General features: G+C 43.2%; 1 protein-coding gene across 2 annotated transcripts in view; it reads right to left on the minus strand.

Moving 5' to 3' along the window:
- The window catches only part of LOC137625387 (zinc finger protein OZF-like), a 197,507-nt gene that overhangs the window by 2,014 nt on the left and 175,082 nt on the right, over positions 1-20,411 (minus strand). Inside the window, exons 2-3 of one of the 2 annotated variants that reach the window (XM_068356254.1) lie at positions 2,792-2,885; positions 1-2,710 (exon numbers count right to left, since the gene is read on the minus strand). The exon at positions 1-2,710 is cut by the window's left edge and continues 2,014 nt beyond it. In XM_068356254.1, the coding sequence (XP_068212355.1) occupies positions 1,543-2,709 (1,167 nt within the window). In that variant the 5' untranslated portion in view covers position 2,710; positions 2,792-2,885 and the 3' untranslated portion in view covers positions 1-1,542. Of the gene's footprint in view, positions 2,886-20,411 lie in introns of both variants that reach the window. The other variant, XM_068356253.1, reaches the window with a different exon arrangement.

Consider the following 20,411-nt stretch of genomic DNA (forward strand, 5'->3'; position numbering starts at 1 on the left):
TTCTGTACCATTCTCCTAGCTTCAATAGATTCTCTCTTATGGATTTGACGTTTAGAATTCGCAGCATTTATGCCTAGTTTAGTATCGTCGGGAAATTTAGCTATTCTACAATTTAATCTTAAATCTATGCCGTTAATGTAGATAAGAAATAGTAATGGGCCAAGGTCAGATCCTTACAGTACTTCGCTTGAAACAGCTGCCTACTCTGAAGTTTCTCCATTGATTGCAACTCTCTGTTTTCTGTTTGTTAGCCAATCTTCCATCCATTTCACTGGCTTGTCAATAATGCCTAGTGCTCTAATTTTGACCATCAATCTTTCATGAGGAACTTTGTCAAAAGCCTTTTGAGAGAGAGAGAGAGAGAGAGAGAGAGAGAGAGAGAGAGAGAGAGAGAGAGAGAGAGAGAGAGAGAGAGTGTGTGTGTGTGTGTGTGTGTAACTCCTATGACCATGAATGAAGGAGGAACTTGAAGTTCATCTTTTTTATCTGAAATGTTGTATAGATGGATGATAGCACTCTCTTTCTTATGGCAAAACACAACAGCTAAGTGATTGATTGATTTGAAGTTCTCTTGCATCCTGACATCAGAGAACTTCAACTTAATCACCTGGCTGTTGTGTTTTGCCCTGATACGTCCTTATAGCTTTCTGGGATTGGCAGATGCTGAAGGTAAGAAGAAGAAAGGGGTAGGGCCCGTGGCTCTCCCTCTTACACTCTACGACTGTATGCCAACAGAGCACCAGTTAATTAGAAGGGAAACCTTCCTTAGGCTCTTATTGGCCACACAGCAACACATGTCACCCAAAAGGAACAAGTACATTTCGTAAAGGTAGCACAGAAACTAACACAATTACGCTACCTGGTGGGCAGGAAGGGCCTACCCGCCATCTACTACCACTACTATTACTACCTGAAGTCCTAATCATATCAGAGGTCACAGGTTTCAATGACATATAGTAGAAAACCAATAATAGAAGTTAATATACAAAACAATAATAATACATCAAGTAAAATTTCACTTGGTAAAAAGATCATTAAAGAAAGATGCACCACAGTAATCATGTCCCTCCTCCAGCACATACAGCATAAGCGATCAGCAGACAAATGCTTATGAAACACTTGTTTCCTGTTGTCCAAGTATTTCCTCTAAAAACTTAATTCTCAATTTCCACAAATACTATTCAGGTTTCTAGTTATCAAAATTTCTTCAGCAACAAAGGCTGAGAATAGTGAGACAGAGGTACAGTACAATGAGGAGGTGCATAACTAAATAACAAAAGATGACCCATCAGAGTGCAACATTACAAGCAGCTAAACATCACCAAAGAGAAACAAATCTCATTCAATTGGACATGTTTTTTATGCTTGATTAAAATTCCATTCAACTTACTTGTAAAAGTCCCATAAAGAATCATAAGCAAAGAAACTGTCGCAATTCCAGTTAAACTAAAAAGAGTGTACAATTAAAGTCTAGCTCGTATGGAAATTGAATGGCTTTGTAACATCATTCTCCTTTTTTTCAAAGGAACACAACTTCCCCACTTACAATTTTTCTACAGGACAAATCTTCATATGATTTGAAAGACAAGGTTTCCAGGCAAATGCTTTGTCACAGACACTGCACTTGAATGGCTTCTCCCCAGTGTGAATTCTATGATGATTTGTGAGATTACCTCCATGAGAAAATTCTTTGTCACAAATATTGCACTTAAATGGCTTCTCCACCCCGTGACTCTTATGATGTCTTGTGAGATGACTTCTATTAGAAAATGCTTTATCACAAACACTGCACTTGAATGGCTTCTCCCCAGTGTGAATTCTATAATGTAATGTGAGATTACCTCCATGAGAAAATGCTTTGTCACAGACACTGCACTTGAATGGCTTATCTCCCGTGTGAATTCTATGATGTCTCGTGAGAACACTTCTCTGAGGAAATGCTTTGCCACAGAAACTGCACTTGAATGGCTTCTCACCGGTGTGAATTCTATAATGTTCTGCGAGATGACTTTTATTAGAAAATGCTTTGTCACAGTCACAGCACTTGAATTGCTTTTCCCCCATGTGACCTTTATAATGTCTTATGAGATGACTTCTATTAGAAAATGCTTTGTCACAGACACTGCATTTAAATGGCCTCTTCCCGGTGTGAGTTTCATAATGTGATTTAAGATCAACTTCCTTAGAAAGTGTTTTGCCACATTCTCTGCATCTGAACTGGTCTCCAGTATGAATTAGCATATGAGTATTCGGGTTAACTGCTCCACTAAATTGTTTTTCATAATTTCCACCCACAAATGACCTCTCTCTTGAACCAACATCAGTTTGAGTTTTGGAATCCTTTTCCTGACAAAGAAGTTTTTCACAGCCACTATTTTCAATCTCCTCCTCATTCGGTAAACATTCTTTCCCCTTTCCTCTTCCATTCCCTTTGTCTTCTGTTCTACTGGATCCCAACTGTATCCCACATTCCTCTTTCACACCTATCTTTAAACTCTCCTCGTTTTCATTGACTTTAATTTTGGTGATTTGCAAATCCTCCTTATTCACCGATGCATCAGAGTCCAAAGAATATTTCACAACACCTTTGCTTGACCTAAGTATTTCTGTCTCTGCTTTGAATTCTGTTTCTGGCTCTGCTTTGAATGATTCAGAGTTTCTCATCCTCTCTCTATCACAAGCTATCCTCTTCAACAGTATCTTCAACATCCTGCAAATATAAAGTTAATGCCAAACTTCCTATACTTTACATCAAAATCCTACAACACGAACCAAAATAAATTCTTCTTACTTTTTCTCAGTTCTGTATCTTTTCAAGACATCTTCAGTAGTTTACACAATCTTGACACAAGAGTTACATTGTTATTTCCTTTGGGATGAAAAGTCTGAAATAATAGAGAACAAATATCATTGGAAAATAATAATGACGGAGTTTTCTAAAATAAAAAAAAACAAATTTTTAAACTAAAATAACAAATTTTTAAAGTAATTTGTATATGTTCCAGCACAATATACAAACCTTCTGCTCTTTACAGTGGAGTATAATATTGATTTCGGCTAGGATGAAACCAGCCAGTAAGCTTTTTGTCAGGGTGTAACTACCCACTGTTAGTTAGTGGGGGAAGGAGCGGGGTAGGGTAGCCCTCTGCTCATACCAGCGCTAGCGACTAAGCGTCACTTTTTAATTTGGCTCAGTAAAGACATATTCTTATCTCTTCAGCCAAACCTTTTAACCAGTTTAACAATTAAGAGTAACTGGCCTAAAACTTAAGAAAAAGTCCTTTTTCTTTCAAAGCTCGCCTGACGTTTGCTCAGCTTCGGCAGGTGGCCATGAGCAGTTGCTGACAAGAACTCCTCAGAGTGACATGTTGGGTAACCTTTGCAGGGTGAGCCCGGAAATGAGCTTCGACTACGTTTCACAGGCAACACTCAATGTAAACCTTCAACTTGAAATTAGCTCGTTGACGGGAAGCAGAGAGTACTGCCTAGAGGTTCACATCCAGCTGTTGGATAATTTTCCCTTTTAAGGATAAATTTAATCTCCACAAGGTGTTGAGCAACTTTCCCTTTCGAGGGAGAGTCCTTCCACCAGCCACTGTCCAGCAATCTCCTCGCATGCGGGGAGAATTGCAGGCAGACAGTGGCAACAGAGGCTTTTTGCCTTTCCCGTCCGCAGGAGAGAAGGCCTTCATCTGTGTGGTTTCCCCTTTAGGGATTCTTCATGCAGGAATTGAATTTGTCATGCCATGCCCTTGCTCTTCAGAGCTTGTCGACAAATGAGTTGATTGCTCATCACCGCCGTACCCTCAGAGTACGAAACAAATTTCGTTGCAACTTCCCTCTAGGATCTTTGCTGCAAATGGTGAACACTGCCAGCCGCTTGCAGCCGCCGCTTCTTTCATTGACGAGTCTCCTGGGCCTTAACTCTTTGAGGTTATTGTCACATCCTGCCTTTGGGCATAACAAACGGATTTTGAAGCAAAGCTAAAAATCTATTTTTGGGTGATATAGCCATGTCGGCCTGATGGAAGGTTCCTTTAGGCAGCTTTCTAGGGGATATTTAGCTACAGTGATACTTCCAGAGAATTGACCATAGGTCTCCAGAATTCTATCTCCTGGCACGAGTATCCTTAAGAAAATTCTTAAGGATATCGCATAATATCAGGGGACATATTTCTTGATACGACACATGGCAATCTTCACCCCGAATAGAGTTTCGCTCTGAGGGGGAAGAGTGGCGAAAATGAAGGGGACCCGTTATCAAGGTTACCCGGTGGATCCCCTTCCCGTACTACTACAGCAACACGCATGGCAACTTATTCCTTGTTGCAATTAAGCCTGGATGGCTACAGATAGAGTAGTTTCGGGTGGGGATTTGTTACCTATGTATATTCCTTTTCTAGAAAAGGAGGGCGGGTCCATCAGGCCGACATGGCTATCTCACCCAAAATAGATTTTTCGCTTTGCTTCAAAATCCGTTTTTTGGGCTCAGCCATGTCGTCCTGATGGAAGTTTACCAGAGAATTACTTGAATGTACTATATCTGTGGGTTTGTATAAGTGCCTTAACCTGGAGTCAGCTTCTATATGGTCACCCAGACCACATAAATATATGACGCTACCGTTATTCGTCATATCCGCTAAGACTGGAATGAGCTTAGGGCTTCCTGCCCCCTGCAGGGAAACTGTCAACTCTGACCATAGAAGCGAGGTTTGTATACGTTGGAACAAATGGAATTAACTTACCATAAGTATGTTCTCACGTATAAGCAGATTTAAGTGTTTTATATTATTTTAGGAAAAAAATAATAAAAGACTCTGGCTAGTTTTATTCAGCTACTTATGGGGCGAATAAGACGCAAATACATTTTTTATATTTATTTGTATAGACAACATAAATACAATAACGAATGTATTAAAGTGGAATTATATCCTCCATATCCAACATTCTAAAGGTACATATATATTTTTCACCTGTAAGGGAAGAAATATGTATTAAAACAGGGCCACTCAAAATTATTGTAAAATTATTAAGATAAGTTCACTGTAAATGTTGGATGAGTTTGAACACGCGTACGAATGTACACATGGCACTGGTGTTATTGATTTGATTCTACACCTATGAAGAACAATCCCAGGGGCACCAGGGTGATCCTTAATAAAAGGTATTACACTTAAAGGTGTTGTTAACACCTTTTCATCCATAACTGTAAAGTCCCAAACAGTTCACTGCTCATCGCAGCACTAGACGGCAGGTTTTATAACACTATCTGCCGTCACCACAAAATGTTTGAGTTCATGCACTTGCTTCACATAGAGGATTTCCAACCCGTGTATGAGCGGAGTCTATCAAAGTCCATATACTGAAAAAATTTCAGCGAGGAAGCAATTGTTCTCGGATCATGACCTGCGGGTGTACTGTTGTAGTGGTTTGCGGACTGTGGCCAGAGGTAGCACCCGAACTGCCTAGTATCCGAATGCCGACCACAACCCGACATTCACTACACAACAAATATACAATGGTGGAATACCCACAAATCTAGGTAACAGATCAAGAGAACAGAACACTGGGCACCACCCCTTGATTTATAATGAGCAAAGGAACCCAGCTAGAATCTTGCTTTTTATCCTCCCTTTCATTTAACGTGCTGATTTAACAGGTAGCTTGACCACAGATTCTTTTATGGGAAATCAGTAGAATATTGTATATAGCTCTATATTCTTTAGTTAAGATGGTTTTAAGTTCAAGTAAGAGGCAGAACATTAGGTGAAATGCACATTATAATTTTTTAAATAGGACAACAGAATACAGAGTGGGAGGAAAAAATTATGATAAATAACTTATTTGAAAGATTAAAAAAACAGTGGCTGAGGAAAGGACATCATGAGGAAAGGTTCTGTAATTAAATTTAGATTTTACAAAAACAAGAAAAATATTCATTTGAAAATGAAACAAAAAACTGTTAAGAATACATTAACATTGTGTTGTCAATTAAAATAATCAATTAAAGGCAAAATTAGTATTCCTTTACACTTTAGCATCAGGGTAACAAGTTAAACAAATTTTGAATAAAAATAAAAAAAAAATATTCACATGCTGGACACTCAAGTTTCCTAAGCCATCTCAAACAACCACCCATAAGAAAATATAAATCTGTGAAGATACTGTACTACAATAATTTTCCCTGAATCAATACTGTCCCTTCAATATCCAGTTCACCACTAAGCTGCAAAGTCACTTAAAATTTATCAAATTCTGAACAGCATGGCTGCATACGATGCCGTACAGGTCTCTGCAGGCCCACAATAACAATGTCTCAAAAATCTTGTCAACAACAGTAGAGCCTAAATCTCTCATTCTTGGAAGGGGTTTTGAGTAAGTCTGAAACAATTCAGACTAAACTCGAACACAGTCACTCTCCTCCTAACATCTGAATTCACTTCTTAGGCCTCCGACCAGATATGCCATTTCAATAGCTCCTGTGAACTATTAATGTTTATGACACCCCTCAAAATGTTTTTCTAAAACTCTAGGTAGGTCACTGTCAGAAAACACTAACGTCAATTACAAGTTTGGGAAGTGACTCATGTAGCAGGACAGAAATGTTTACATTACAAGTTTTTTTTATCTTTTTTTATCAAGCTTAATAGCCATATAAACAGTTGCAGGAATAATGCAGCACCCTTTCAATCATTTTACTTGTGCCACATCTTGACTCAACTTCTAGTTGCCTCTCCAAACCCTAAAGAAAATAGGGTGTGCTGCAAAAAGAAATGATGTGAGACAATGGGTAGGACCAAAAAATATAACAGATAATACATAAAAAAAATATACAAGTATCAAAATAAAAACAATTTGTATTTTCCCTGACGATATTATTAATTTTTTCACATTCCCCCCTCTAGATTTTTTGGTCCACTCAACATTGTCTTACGACTAGCAACAACGCCCTACACCATTTTCATACATTCAAGTGAAAAAAAAAAAAAATTTACCTTGCAAAAATAAATTCAGTAAAAAGGTAGGATGATCAACTAAAGATTTTTTTCATTCATCATCCATCCCTTCAGATACATATCAATTTATAGGAATTTACATTAGGTACAATATGACAAATTCGTAGATAATTTGTATTTTCCTAACTATACAAACCTTAGCTAAGTATTAGGGGTTATATTTTCGGCGGAGCTGAAATGACGAGCCATTAAAATTTAGCGAGGGTTAACTACCCACACCACTACGTAGTTAGCGGGGGTAGGAGGTAGGACTTCAAGGGGGATAGGGATGGCGGGCAAGTTTGTATAAATAGCTAAGGTTTGTATAGTTATGAAAAATACAAATTATCTACGAATTTGTCATTTGTTCCGTAACTGGAATACAAACCAAGCTATTTATTAAGGGTGACTCACCCATTAGGAACGGTGGACGTCCCTGCCAATCTGGCTTTTGGCTTTGCCCAGGGACTCCTTATCTGGGTATGTTAGTACTCAAAAATAAGGAGTTCCTGCCCTCGCTAAACCTTGCTATGCAAGGTCCGCTGCCTACGCAAGCTGTGAGTTGAGACGTGTAGAAGTGTGACTGTCTAGGTAAAGTTATTCCGAGCCAGATGTAACCAACAGTATTAGCTTAATACTAGGTACACAAGGGAGCATGGTTTACCTGCAGTGGTTTGAGGTCAGCTTATGCAGAGAACCCAGGATGCTGCTTTCCCCACGAGAGGGTAGGATGAAGAAAAGAATAAGAGCCAGTCAAATCTTTTCATTCACACAGACTAAAACCGGGTAACAGTGCCCTCAACTCTCTGCTACTTGTCCAATAAGGAGCTTGAGGTATACAACCAGCTGTTGCTCAGCCACCACCGGACTGATAGAGATCGTATCGAGTTCCTGTGGGTCACGTCTTGCAGGAGAAAAGTTGTGAAAGTCACAGGAGCATTCACATCCTTTCTTGTAAAACCTGCGTAACAGAGTAATCTGCTAAGAAGGACCAGGGGCATAGTTATGCCCCTGACACTGAGTCATCATGTCGAGATGATGTTTCGGTGATCCTCCTCTAGTCTCTCCCAGTGCTGACAAGAGGAGGGACCCGGGCAGGCTGTTGCCGTTTTCTTTAGGTAAAGTCTCATACCTTACCCTGGGTACAGTAACGATTGATCTGGATCGTCCGTTACCTAGTTGAGACTTGTGTAGGATCCGTCACCTCTGGAGACTGTCTGGTGACATACTCAGGGACGAAACTGAACACTGTCTTTCGCCCTTCTCAATAATGGGCGATGTCGAAAGAGAGACCATGAAGTTCCTTGACTCGTATGGTTGCTGTCCGAGTGAGTAGGAACATTGTGTTCTTAAATTAGGAGAAAATTTGTTGCCTGGTGAAGTGGAACACAAGGAGGTCCCTTTAGGGATCGGAGATTTGAACAATGTTTTGAGAGGAAGGTCTCAATTCTGACTGGGGAAAGGCAAGTTGTAAGTCCGTATGAGTTAGGAAAAGTCTATCGATGAGAGGGTGTCCCTTTCTTTCAGTTTGAAGGTGAAGGATCAAGGTTGAGTGATCATCTTTACCTGTCGAAACTGAATAGGGGGTCTTTTCCTCTTGCATATACTCAAGGATTCCACTATTGCTGGAATCGAGGTATCGAGTGGAGAGACACTTTCACATGACGCCAACCACACAAGACGTGATACTGCCTGGTAGACTGATGCTGAGGAATTCCTCAGATATCTAGACAACCTTTTCGCAAAGAGTTATTGGGTAGTCTTCAGAAGTACATTCATAGAAAAGCTATAGCTTGTGGTAGGTGTCGAAGTGGGTTGTCTGTTAAGTGGAGAAGGTTCTCTTGGAGGGTTTATCAGGAGCTGCAAAAGGTTTGGAGGCTGTTCTGCATAATGCCATAGCGGAGCTAGGAGAGTCCTTGAGATGTTGACCGATGTTCTAGCCTTGTTGAGTGCCCTTCTTCAGATAAAACAGGGACGAGACGTAAACGTCATTGTTGTACCCACCGTTGTTCCCAGAGAGCCTTGGGGTTTAGGGCTGGTGAGCAATGGTAGCCTGAGATTCAGGAGCATTGCGAACAGACCCCCTAGTTGGAGGACCTCGTAAAGTCAGGACTTTGTTGGCTACATGGCGATCAAAGTCCATTCGGTATACCTTATCTGAGATGCTGTGCACAGATTGTCGGCGAGCACGTTCTTCCAGTCTGGAATGAAGCGGGCTGATAGTGGTACCGAACGAACTTTGGCCCATCTTAGTGTTTATACTATTAGATGGGAAGAGGCTACAAGCCAGTTCCTACTTGCTTGTCGATGTGAGTCTCTATGTGGTGTGTGGTGTGTCATCCATCACATCACTGAGTGGTCTGTTAGGAACTGATGAGGCTGCTGAAGGACCGGAAAGTTGGCCTTCATCTCTTAAGAGATTTAGGTGAAGGTACCTTCGGGGTCTGTCCAGAGGGTTGAGGTCGTGTGGTGCAGCACTATGGTCCCTCCTTTCTTCTTTTACCGACTCAAGTCTCCTGGAATGGAAGTCTTTCTCGTTTCGAGAAGGTTTCTGTGGAGATTGGTGTTTAGAATCATTCTCAGATACACCAGTCTTCTGGGAGGGAAGTAGGGAAGATTTCCGTAGATTTACCCTGATCACTGGATCTTGGTAAAAAAAAAAAAAAAAAGATTTTAGAAGTTCCAGTGTTAATGCAAGATTGCCACTGAGTCTGCTAAGGTCAGTCAGTCGTCCCGAGAGAGCGGAGACAGAAGCCGATCCTGTGAGACCAGGATGGGTGTAGTGAAAAGACCGAAGCACAGTGCCTTGAACTGGTGTTTCTTGTTTGTCTAGACTAAATCTTCCAACCTTCCTAGAGAGATGGTTTGGACCTAGGAGTAAGTGTCTTTTAGGTCCAGTGTGCAAATGAAGACCTGAGGTCTTAGCTCTTGATCGAACTCCAACATGGTGTGGACATCAACCCAAAGGGACAGCTCCTTGGCGATCCTTTTGCACTGAAGATTGTCGACGCTGGAGTCTTGACTCGTATCGTAAAGGATCAGGCGCGATACCCAGTGTAAGAATTCTTCTCTGAGAGAGAATTTCTTTAAAAGGAAGGCCACGCTTAGCCTTACCACGTGCCCTGATGGGATTGATGTTATTCCTTAGAATAGAATCAATCTGGCGAATGTTAATCAGTGGTTAACCGTTGGTTATCGTGGTTACTGTGCAGTTGGAGAGTGCTCGCTAGTAGTTCCCTGTTGGCAAGCCGTTGATGAGGGTTGTCGAACGTTTGCCGATCACTTTAGTGTGATGGCAAACGGCCAGTAGCGAGAAGTACGTTGTATAACTTCTGATCTAGGAACTACAGGAAGCGGTTGAATAGTAAGTTCGAGTCACGAACTGCTGGCAAATAACAGATGACCGATGAATTGGTGGTCTGTGAGCCGATGGTGAGTTCGAGATCAGCCAGCTGATTATGGTCCCCCCCTGTTTGCGAGCGAAAATCGGCGAGCGCGTTCTACGCGATTCGGCGAGCACACGCGCGCACGTGAAGCGCGCTTCGGCTAGCACCCGCGCGTGCGTGAAGCGCGCTCGCGCGTTACGCACTAGGTTGAAGGGTCATCCGGCAGGACGATCAAGAACTGGGATGTGTCCTTAAAAAAGGGCGGGCATCCCCCGATGAGGACCGTAAGCAGGTCTGCTTTAGAGTCCAGGACTGAAGTCCTTCGTTGCAGAGCAAGGTTGCGCTGGTAGATCGGTAGGTCAGCTGGAAGGACGATCAGGAACCGGGATGTGCCCTTTGGAAGGGCCAGTATCCACCAATGGGACCGTAAAGGTCCATGCTAGAGTCCAGGACCGAGGTCCCAAGGACCACGTTGCAGCAAAAGGTAGAGGTCACTGGAAGTTCTGCTTGATCCTCCGAGGCGGAGTCTCTATGAGGGACCTCTCCCGCGAACAAGAGAGGTGCCCTTCGAAGAAGAGACTTGAAGACACACGTGGTGAATCCCCTTGGGGTCGTTGGATCAGCAAGCTGGTTTTATCAGGAACGATCCTCCGAAGAGGAGTCTCTATGAGTGGCCTCTCTCGCGAACGAGAGAGGTGACACTTCGTAGAAGAGACCTGAAGACACTCGTGGTGACGCCCCGTAGGACCGTTGGATCAGCAAGCTGACCTATCATGAACGATCCTCCGCAGAGAAGTCTCTATGAGTGGCCTCTCTCGCGAACGAGAGAGGTGACACTTCGTAGAAGAGACCTGAAGACACTCGTGGTGACGCCCCTTAGGGCCGTTGGAACAGCAAGCTGACTTTATAAGAGCTTGTGTCTAGCCGGGAATCAAACCCTGGTCGGCAAGCCTGTATAGACAGTGACTAAACCACTTGGCCACGAAGAAAGATAAAAGTCAATGACAATTTTTCTGTACTTATACCTCCGAGGAGGAGTCTCAATGAGTGGCCTCTCTCGCGAACGAGAGAGGTGAACACTTCATAGAAGAGACTTGCCAAGACTGTGCTCCACCCCTGAATGAAGAGAAACTCAGCAAGGGTGGAGAAAAGTCTGGCCAAGGAGCAGCAACAGTAGTTGAAGGCGATGAATTTATTAAGGTATGAGAAGTTCTCCCTCTGAAGGGAGAAAACCTCACACCTGGGGAGGAAACCTCCCTTGGAAGGGAAGTTGTCCACAACCCCTGGAGGCAACCCTCCTTAGCATTCTAAGATGATCTGAAGTGCTGGCACGTGTCACGGGAGTACTTCTAAGAGAAGGGATAACGCACATGACGACATCCTCTGAGGGACGGCAGCGACAGCAGATTCCCCAGTCATGAACAGGACAGTTCGGCAGAGACAGCAGACTCTGCTTCGTTGGCACTCTTTAGTCGAACGAAGAAGAACTGCATAGTTAACTGGGAATAAAAAATTAAATAATTATTTTAACAGAAGTTCCCCAGGGAGGAACTCCAAAGAGAAACCCCGAGGGAATAACATAAAATAAGAATTAAGTATGCGCCCTCCTTCCCCAGATGACATCCACGGGAGAAGCGGGCGAAGTAGCTGTAATAAAAACAGAATTATAACAGAATCATAATTATCTAAATCATCTAAGAATATACACTAAAAGTGAGAACCACTGATCCCCCTCCACGGAGAACTGAAAAGTTATAACACAATTAGATTTCACTAAAAATAATTGAGACAAACAACGGAAATAGCAACCTAACCCGCAACGGGAAAGGAGCTATCGTAATAGTACGTAGTTGTAGTAAGGGGTGAACGACCTCGAGTAGAGAGAGTCCGTAATCAATCTAAAAAAAAGGCCACATTCCCTTCGCTGAGAATCCAAGTTTCCCATAGGAAAAGAGGCAAAGCGAAGATAATAGAAGAATGAAGAGAGTCCAGGTGATGACGGTTCCCCTGTGGCGGCCGAGTTAACGGATATAAGCCGAAGGGAAGACCAAGGACCAGAGGGAGAGGTCGTTCCCCACGAAATGGAACTGTGGTGGCCTTGCACTACGCAAGTGTCCTTGTCGTACATCACACACACAGCACAAACACTGAAAAGAAAACTTACTACATTTCTATACACAAATATATACATAAACATAAAGAATGTTTAAATATATATTAAAAGTTTAAGAAAAAGTAAGTAAAAAAGACAAAAGCATTAAAATGGCTGTCAAAGAGGCGAGGGTGAGAGCGGACACGTCCGACTACCACCCGAGCCGAGAGCAAAGTGAACTCAGCACAGGTGTGTGTGAAGGGAGGGGGGGAGGGGGGTAGAAGGGTACCCTCCCTAACCCCCGCTAACTAGCGGTGGGGTAGTAAACCCTCGTTAAAATTCTAATGGCTCGTCATTTCAGCTAGGCCGAAAGTAATAACCCATATTAAATAGCGTGGTTTGTATTTCAGTTACAGAACAAATATAACTAGAGTATCAAAACGAAAAACCAATCAAGCGAAAGTCAAAAAACCAGAATTATTGTAGTTCACCAAAAGGACAGCAATAATTGAAGTAAACCCGGTGTATCCAGAACTAAGGTTTTATTCAATTAACAATTCCACTGCAGTTGTACACTGAAAACAACAAAACAAACATTATCAGACAGTCATAAACATAAATAAACATTTGTGTTAACTAAGAAGGTACATACATCACACTCCTTATGAACAACAGGATAATACAAACAGGTTTATTTTTACCACATTCTTCCCTTCTGAGTTCACGTGGAGTAATCCTGAAGGTACTTTGGAGGTTGCCTCACTCTCTCTGACCTTCGAAGTGGAGGAGGTGAGGCTACCTGTTGAGGCACTGTACGTGATTCGTGAAGAGTGTCATTCTGAGGAGCAGTATCCACATGGGAGAAACCACGTGCAATTTCCTGGGGAGCATTCGCAACTGACAATTCCTCAAGAACCTCGGACTGAGGTGCAGGATCCCCAGCATCTGAATTTTCTCGGTTGTCACTAGCCATAGGAGCAAGATGTCTTAATGAAACCGTAGTCGCCCTACCATCTGAAAGCTTCACATGAGCATACTCAGGGTTCGTCTCTACGATTTCAATCTCATCCACCAAGGGGTCGTTCTTACTGTGTCTTACATGGCGTCTCAGGAGAGCACGTCCTCCTTGGATAAGCCAAGTAGGCAACGATTGGCCGGTGGTGGACCTTCTACTATGCAGGAAAAGGCGCTCGTGAGGAGTACTATTCGTGGAAGTGCACAACAAGGAGCGTATAGAATGGAGAGCATCTGGGAGAACAGTTTCCCACTGAGACACATCAAGGTTTCTTGTCTTAAGGGCCAATGTTTGAGTTTTCCATATAATTCCGTTATATTTTTCAGCCTGACCATTCCATTTAGGGTTATAAGGTGTAGTGCGACTGGTAGCTACACATTTCTTCATCAGGAAATCCTTCAGCTCTTCAGACATGAAAGATGCACCCCTGTCAGTGTGGATGTATGCTGGCATACCAAACAAAGCAAATAGTTGCACCAAACAACTGATGACAGTTCGAGTGGTCATATCAGCGCAAGGGAAAACAAAAGGGAACCTTGAAAATTCATCCACAACCGTGAGGAAGTACTTGTTTCTAGATTGAGAGGGAACTGGGCCTTTGAAATCTAAGTTCAGCCTCTCGAATGGCTGGGTTGCTTTGATCAGTTGTCCCGAGTATTTGAAGAATCGAGGTTTGAGCTCTAAACACACTTGGCAAGAGGTGGTAATTTTCTTCACTTCTTCTACCGAGTAAGGTAGATTCCGCCCTCGGACGAAATGCATCATACAAGATATTCCTGGGTGACATAGGATTTCATGAAGTTCTCGGAGTTTATCAGAAGTAGTGGCACCACAGATGCGGGAGAGAGCATCAGATGGTATGTTCTCTGTTCCTGGACGGTATACTATATCATAGTGAAAACATGAGAGTTCAACTCTCCACCTTGCTATTTTGTCATTCTTTATTTTACTGTTTGATTTAGAGTCAAACATAAACTTTACACTACGCTGGTCCATGATGAGCTTGAAATGGTGTCCAATTAAGTAGTGTCTCCACTTCCTCAATGCCTCCACTATGGCATAAGCTTCCTTTTCCACTGCAGAATGTCCCTGTTCACTACGAGTGAGAGTGCGGGAGAAGAAAGCCACTGGGCGATTATTCTGTGTCAGAGTAGCTGCTATTGCATGACCTGAGGCGTCCGTTTCCACAGTGAAAAGAGAGGTGGGATCAATGGCCGTTACCACAGCACTAGCAATGTCTTTCTTCAAGTTCCCGAGAGCTTGCAGCGCTTCAGTAGATAAAGGAAAACCATTGGCTTGTGTGAGAGGGCGGATTTTCTCTGAAAAGTTTGGGATCCATCTAGAGTAATGTGCAAGCAATCCCATGGTCATGCGAAGAGAAGCTGCATCCTTTGGGGGTGAAAGATTCCACAGTGGTTGCAAGCGTTCTGGGTCAGGTTTGATTTCCCCATCCGTTACTGAATACCCAAGTAATTTAATGGTTCTGACTTTGAAGTCACACTTGCTGTGGTTTAGAGTCAGGTTGTATTCCTCGGCCACCTTCAAAAACCTTCTTAAATTCTGGTCATGCTCCTCCTCTGTCTCACCACACACAGTAACATTGTCTACATAAGCAAATGTACCACCTACTTTTTCTTTCTTAAGGATTTCGTCAATCACACGTTGAAAAGCAGCCACTTCATTTTTCACTCCAAATGGAATGCGATTGAACTCGTAAAGTTTACCCCCAGCTTCAAATGCAGTGTGCGGTCTCTCTTCTTCTCTTATTGCAACCTGATGATATGCACTTTTCAGATCTAAGGTACTGAACACCTTGTACTGTGCAATGTTGTTCACCATCTCGTCGATATTTGGCAAGGGGTAAGCATCAAGCTCAGTGAACTTGTTTATAGTACGAGAGTTATCTACAACCATCCTCCTTTTCTGATTCTCCCCTGATGTCACCAGCACTTGAGCTCTCCAAGGAGAATTGCTGGGCCTTATTATTCCTTCCGACATCATACGCTCAATCTCCACTTCAATGAACTTCTTGTCACTCAAGGAGTATAGTCTCGACTTATTAGCCACTGGTCTACAATCTGGCGTCAGGTTCTTGAAAAGGAAAGGAGGGGACACCTTAACAACACCTAGTGAACATATCTTCAAAAGAGGTTTCTCTCCTCCAAAATCCATTTCCAGACCAGAATGTTTCCTCAGGAAGTCATGGCCTAGAATCACATCACTACATAATCTTTGTAACACCTTGAGTTCAACACTGTGATAAGTCTCTCCTTTTAACTCCAAGTCCACACTACACAGACCTAAGATGTTTGAGGACAGGGATTCATCAGCCATGGAGACTTTTCCATGCTCTGGAGACATAGTTAGTTTGTTTAGGTCCACTAAATTATGACGCACAAAGCTATCCGAACTCCCAGTATCAATAAGGGCACTGACAGGGCTACCATTAAGCTTGAGAGGTGTTATAGATTTTTCAAGACACTTAGGGGAGGCCCCCACTATAGAAGCTAGCATTGCTGAAGAATATTTTGGGCTAGAAGAGCCACTCGCCTGTTTCACAGAGCGGCACACCTTAGCATAATGTCCTTGCTTCTTACATTTCAAACACACTGCGTCCTTAGCAGGACACTGAGTTCGGGGATGCCGGTTGTTCCCACAAAAAAAACATCGAGCACTAGAAGTAGCAGCAGAAACAGACACACTGTTATTTTCAGCACTAAACGATTCCTCCTCTCGATTCATTGCTGACACAGCAGCATTAACAGGTTCTGCTGAAGAGTAGGAGGCTGAATGCTTCTGGGCCATTTCTAGAGTGCGGGCCTGTTCATAAGCAGTATTTAAGTTCAGTGTCAAATTCTCCAACAGACGCTGGCGTATTGCACTAGAGACCAAACCATTAATGAAGGCATCCCGAACATAACTGTCACATGCTTCCTCCGCAGTTACACTTTTGAATTGACAGTCCTTAGCAAGTAGCTTCAGTGCCTGCAGGAACTGATCCAGGGACTCACCCGAGTTTTGCCTGCGAGTGGCAAGTAGATGCCTGGCAAATATTTCATTGTTCGGTTTCACGTACAAAGATGTCAAAACCTCTTCAGCGTTCTCATAAGTCTCACACTCAGAAAAGTAGTCATACACACTAGGAGCCACATAGTTAGTGAAAAGAACCAGTTTGTCAAGCGTAGGGGTAGTCAGCTGCACCGCTTCAACGAAGTTTGTAAATGTCCTCAGCCAGTTGGTCCACTCCTTGGCGGCCTGGGCAGAGTCAGGGTCCACATCGAACCGGGATGGGCGCAGAAGCCGTTCCATGGCGACTGAATTGATTAATTGAATAAATTGAAGTAAACCCGGTGTATCCAGAACTAAGGTTTTATTCAATTAACAATTCCACTGCAGTTGTACACTGCAAACAACAAAACAAACATTATTAGACAGTCATAAACATGAATAAACATTTGTGTTAACTAAGAAGGTACATACATCACACTCCTTATGAACAACAGGATAATACAAACAGGTTTATTTTTACCACAATAATCATTCAAAAGGCGAGGAGAATATCCAACCAATGTTACCGCTAGCGCCGCCAGGGAAGATATGAATACCGATGGAATGGTTTCTGGGTACCTCGCCAGAGGCGCATAGATAGCACGCCTGGCTATCCAATCGGCGATTGGCGCGAGTTTTGAATTTTTCTGCCGTGACGTCAGGGGCGTAAGCTATATATATAACTACCAGGTAAGTCTTGTGTTTAAAAATAGTGGCCCTATCTAGAGATGAGGGCCAAATTCACTTCATAGAAGCGGGAGAACTGAATCTCTTTTCTGATCCAACCTTTCTCGCTAAGAACGAGCTACCCACTATGAGGTGGGGTCCCTGGAGAATCTGCCCTCTGAAGGAAGATGTCTCTCTATGTCCTGTAGAGTGTCTAAAGGTCTATCTTCGTAGAAATTCAGACTTCAGGGGAGGACAGCTCTTTAAAGGAGAAACCTCTGGATCAAACTTATCCCTAAAACAACTGAGGGCAAAGCTCACCTACTTTATTCACAGAGCAGATCCTGACAGTACTCCCGCAGGTCATGATCCGAGAAAAATTGCTTCATCACTGAACTTTTTCATTATATGGACTTTGAGCATCTTCGCTCATATACTCCATGGAAATCACGCAGGGTGTTCTACAAACACTATGCTAAGCAGGTCCATGAACTGAAGCATTATGTGGTGGAGGCAGGTAGTGTATTAAAACCTGTCGTCTAATTCTGCGATGAACAGTTAATTGATTGGGACTGTCAATTAAAGGGAGAAGGTGTCAGCACTTTTAGTGTGATCCCCTTTTAAATGAGTGTTACCATGGTGACACTAACTCTGTTCAAAATCTCAGGTGCGGAATTATACAGATAGCACTAGTGCCGTGTGTACGTAGTACAGTGTTGATAGAATATAACAGGTACAGAAATTATGAAGAGAAATTTTATTAAAAACTTTTCTTCAGTCTGAGAGTGGCACTCATCATTTCTTCCCTTTCAAGAGGGAAAAACAATTTCTGTATATGTCACAGGTATAATTCCTTTATCATGCTACATTCGTTTTACTTGTTAATTCATTTAGTCATTTATTAGAAATATGACAAACTTATAACAGAGTTTGTATTTTTCCTAACATACAAACCCGAATTCTTTACTATAGGAGATATTCTAGCGTGAGCTGGAAAATACGGCAGAAAACCTTAACAAGGTCGTTAACGACTGGGCCGGTAGTTATCCCCCCGATGGGGGTGGGGGACTGCCGGCCGGTAGCTACTGAGTACCTTCAATCGGATTCTAGCTAAGACTATCTTAGGGGGTGGCGACGGAGGGAAGATTTGAGTAAAGAATTCGGGTTTGTATGTTAGGAAAAATACAAACTCTGTTATAAGTTTGTCATTTGTTCCTACACTAAATACAAACCCTCATTCTTTACTATAGGAGACTTAGTCTTGAGGTCAGGGTGGACGAAGTATTCTCTACACGAGATAGTCCTCAGACTAGACTCTATAATGAACAATCTCCCATTAACTTTTCTGTAGATCCCCAAATCCAGCATGACTGATGGTTTGTAAATACGTAGAAACCAAAGTTCCAGTATGAAGAGGGTCGGGAGCAATACCAGGACCCTTTCACACCAAGGGTTCCCCTGACCTTGAAAGGGGAACCCTCGTGACAACGAGTATAACATATACCCTGTGATAAGAGAGAGGAGTTTCATACCTTATTTCCATTGATGAGTCCAGCCGAAACTGGTCACAGACTAGGATACCCAGATGGGAGGAAGAAGAAAGAGCAAAAGATAGATGGATGTTCTTCTAAACCTAGTGTAGCTCAGAATCCTCGATCAATGTCTACTGTCCCCTGAAAGGGCGTAAAGGTAGCTACAGCACCTGCTGACCTGCCACAATATGTGTCACATCTGATAAATAGTGAGAGGTGAATGTAGATTGGCGCTTCCAGACTCCAGCTCTTAAGACTTGGGAGACTGAGAAATTCTTCTTAAACGTCAGCGAGGCAGCCACTCCCCTAACTTGATGGGCTTTGGGTTGAGCTGCCTCAGAGTCTCCGTGAATGGCTCTCGCAATAACTTTCTTGAGGCAGAAAGAGATGGTGTTGTGAGAGATTCTCTTCTTAACCTTGTTAGTACTGAGGAAGAGATGACGGAGACGTGGTCTGAAAGGTCTGGTGCGTTTCAGGTATTTCCTTAATGCCCTGACCAGGCACAGTCACAATTTGTCAGTATCCTGAGTTACCCTATTGAGGCTGGAAAATTGAAATTCCTTAAACCTCTCATCGGCAGACGAAGGATTCTGGGTTTTAACCACAAAGCCTGGCACGAAGCTGAGAGAGACTTCCCCCCATCCTCTAGTATGGGTGACTTCGTAGGATAGACCGTGAAGTTCACTAACCCTTTTTGCCGAGGCCAGCCCTACTAGGAAGACGGTCTTAAGGGTAAGGAAGAAATCAGAGGCCCTATTTAAGGGCTCTAATCTCCACTGGGGGGCAAGATCTCTCAAAACATCGAATCAACAAGGAGATCTCTTCTGAGGTGGAAAGGTCAACTCCTCTCAGTCTGCAGATGAGGCTTAAGGCTGAACGATAGCCCTTAATTGCAGAGATTGACAGGAGTTTCTCCTCCCTGAGGTAAACTAGGAAGTCTGAGACTAAAGGGAGAAAGGGATCGGGTGGAGACACGTCTCGCCCTCTACACCAAGCTGCAAACACTCTCCATTTTGCTTGGTAGAGGTTTGTGGAAGATTTGCGCAGGTGCCTGGACATGTGTTCGGCCACTTTTCCTGAAAAGCCTCTGCCTCTGAGGAGAGACTGGACAGCCTCTAGGCGTGAAGTTTCAGGAAGGGCTGAACCCCCTGGGTCTTCTTCCGAAGTTCTCGCGAAGCCCATATTTCGTAATTCATTAGAAAGTACGGGAATGGGTGCTGATCTGTCTAAAACGCGAGGGCGCGGCAAATAACCTTGCGCGGATATGTCCGGAGACTTGCGCGCTCGGAAGTTTGACGCACGGGAGTGCTCTCTCTCTGATGATACTAAGCAACGGCGAGAAGAAGTGTTCTCTCTCGCTTGCGCAGCGTGAGCTGAGCTCCTCGTGAATAAATGTGAAGGAGAGGAATCGCGCTCAGAGTGTTCTCTTTGCTTGGTTGCGCTCCAGGTGCGATCAGATTTAACCTCGCCCCGACGGGAGCGCTTGTTGCGCTTGAGAGAGCTCTCTCATGAAGAAGAGCGCGAACGTCTTGTAGAGCTCTTCTTCTTATAGCGCTTAGATGATTCCCCGCGAGAGGAAGACGATCGCAAGGCAGAGCGATAACGCGAGGAAGTATTCCTCTAATGTTTGTGACGAGAGCGCTTATCACTTCTCGGCGAGACATTTCGTGACGAGAT

The sequence above is a fragment of the Palaemon carinicauda genome, chromosome 32 (assembly GCF_036898095.1).
Source record: "Palaemon carinicauda isolate YSFRI2023 chromosome 32, ASM3689809v2, whole genome shotgun sequence".
Classification (NCBI taxonomy): Eukaryota; Metazoa; Arthropoda; class Malacostraca; order Decapoda; family Palaemonidae; genus Palaemon; species Palaemon carinicauda.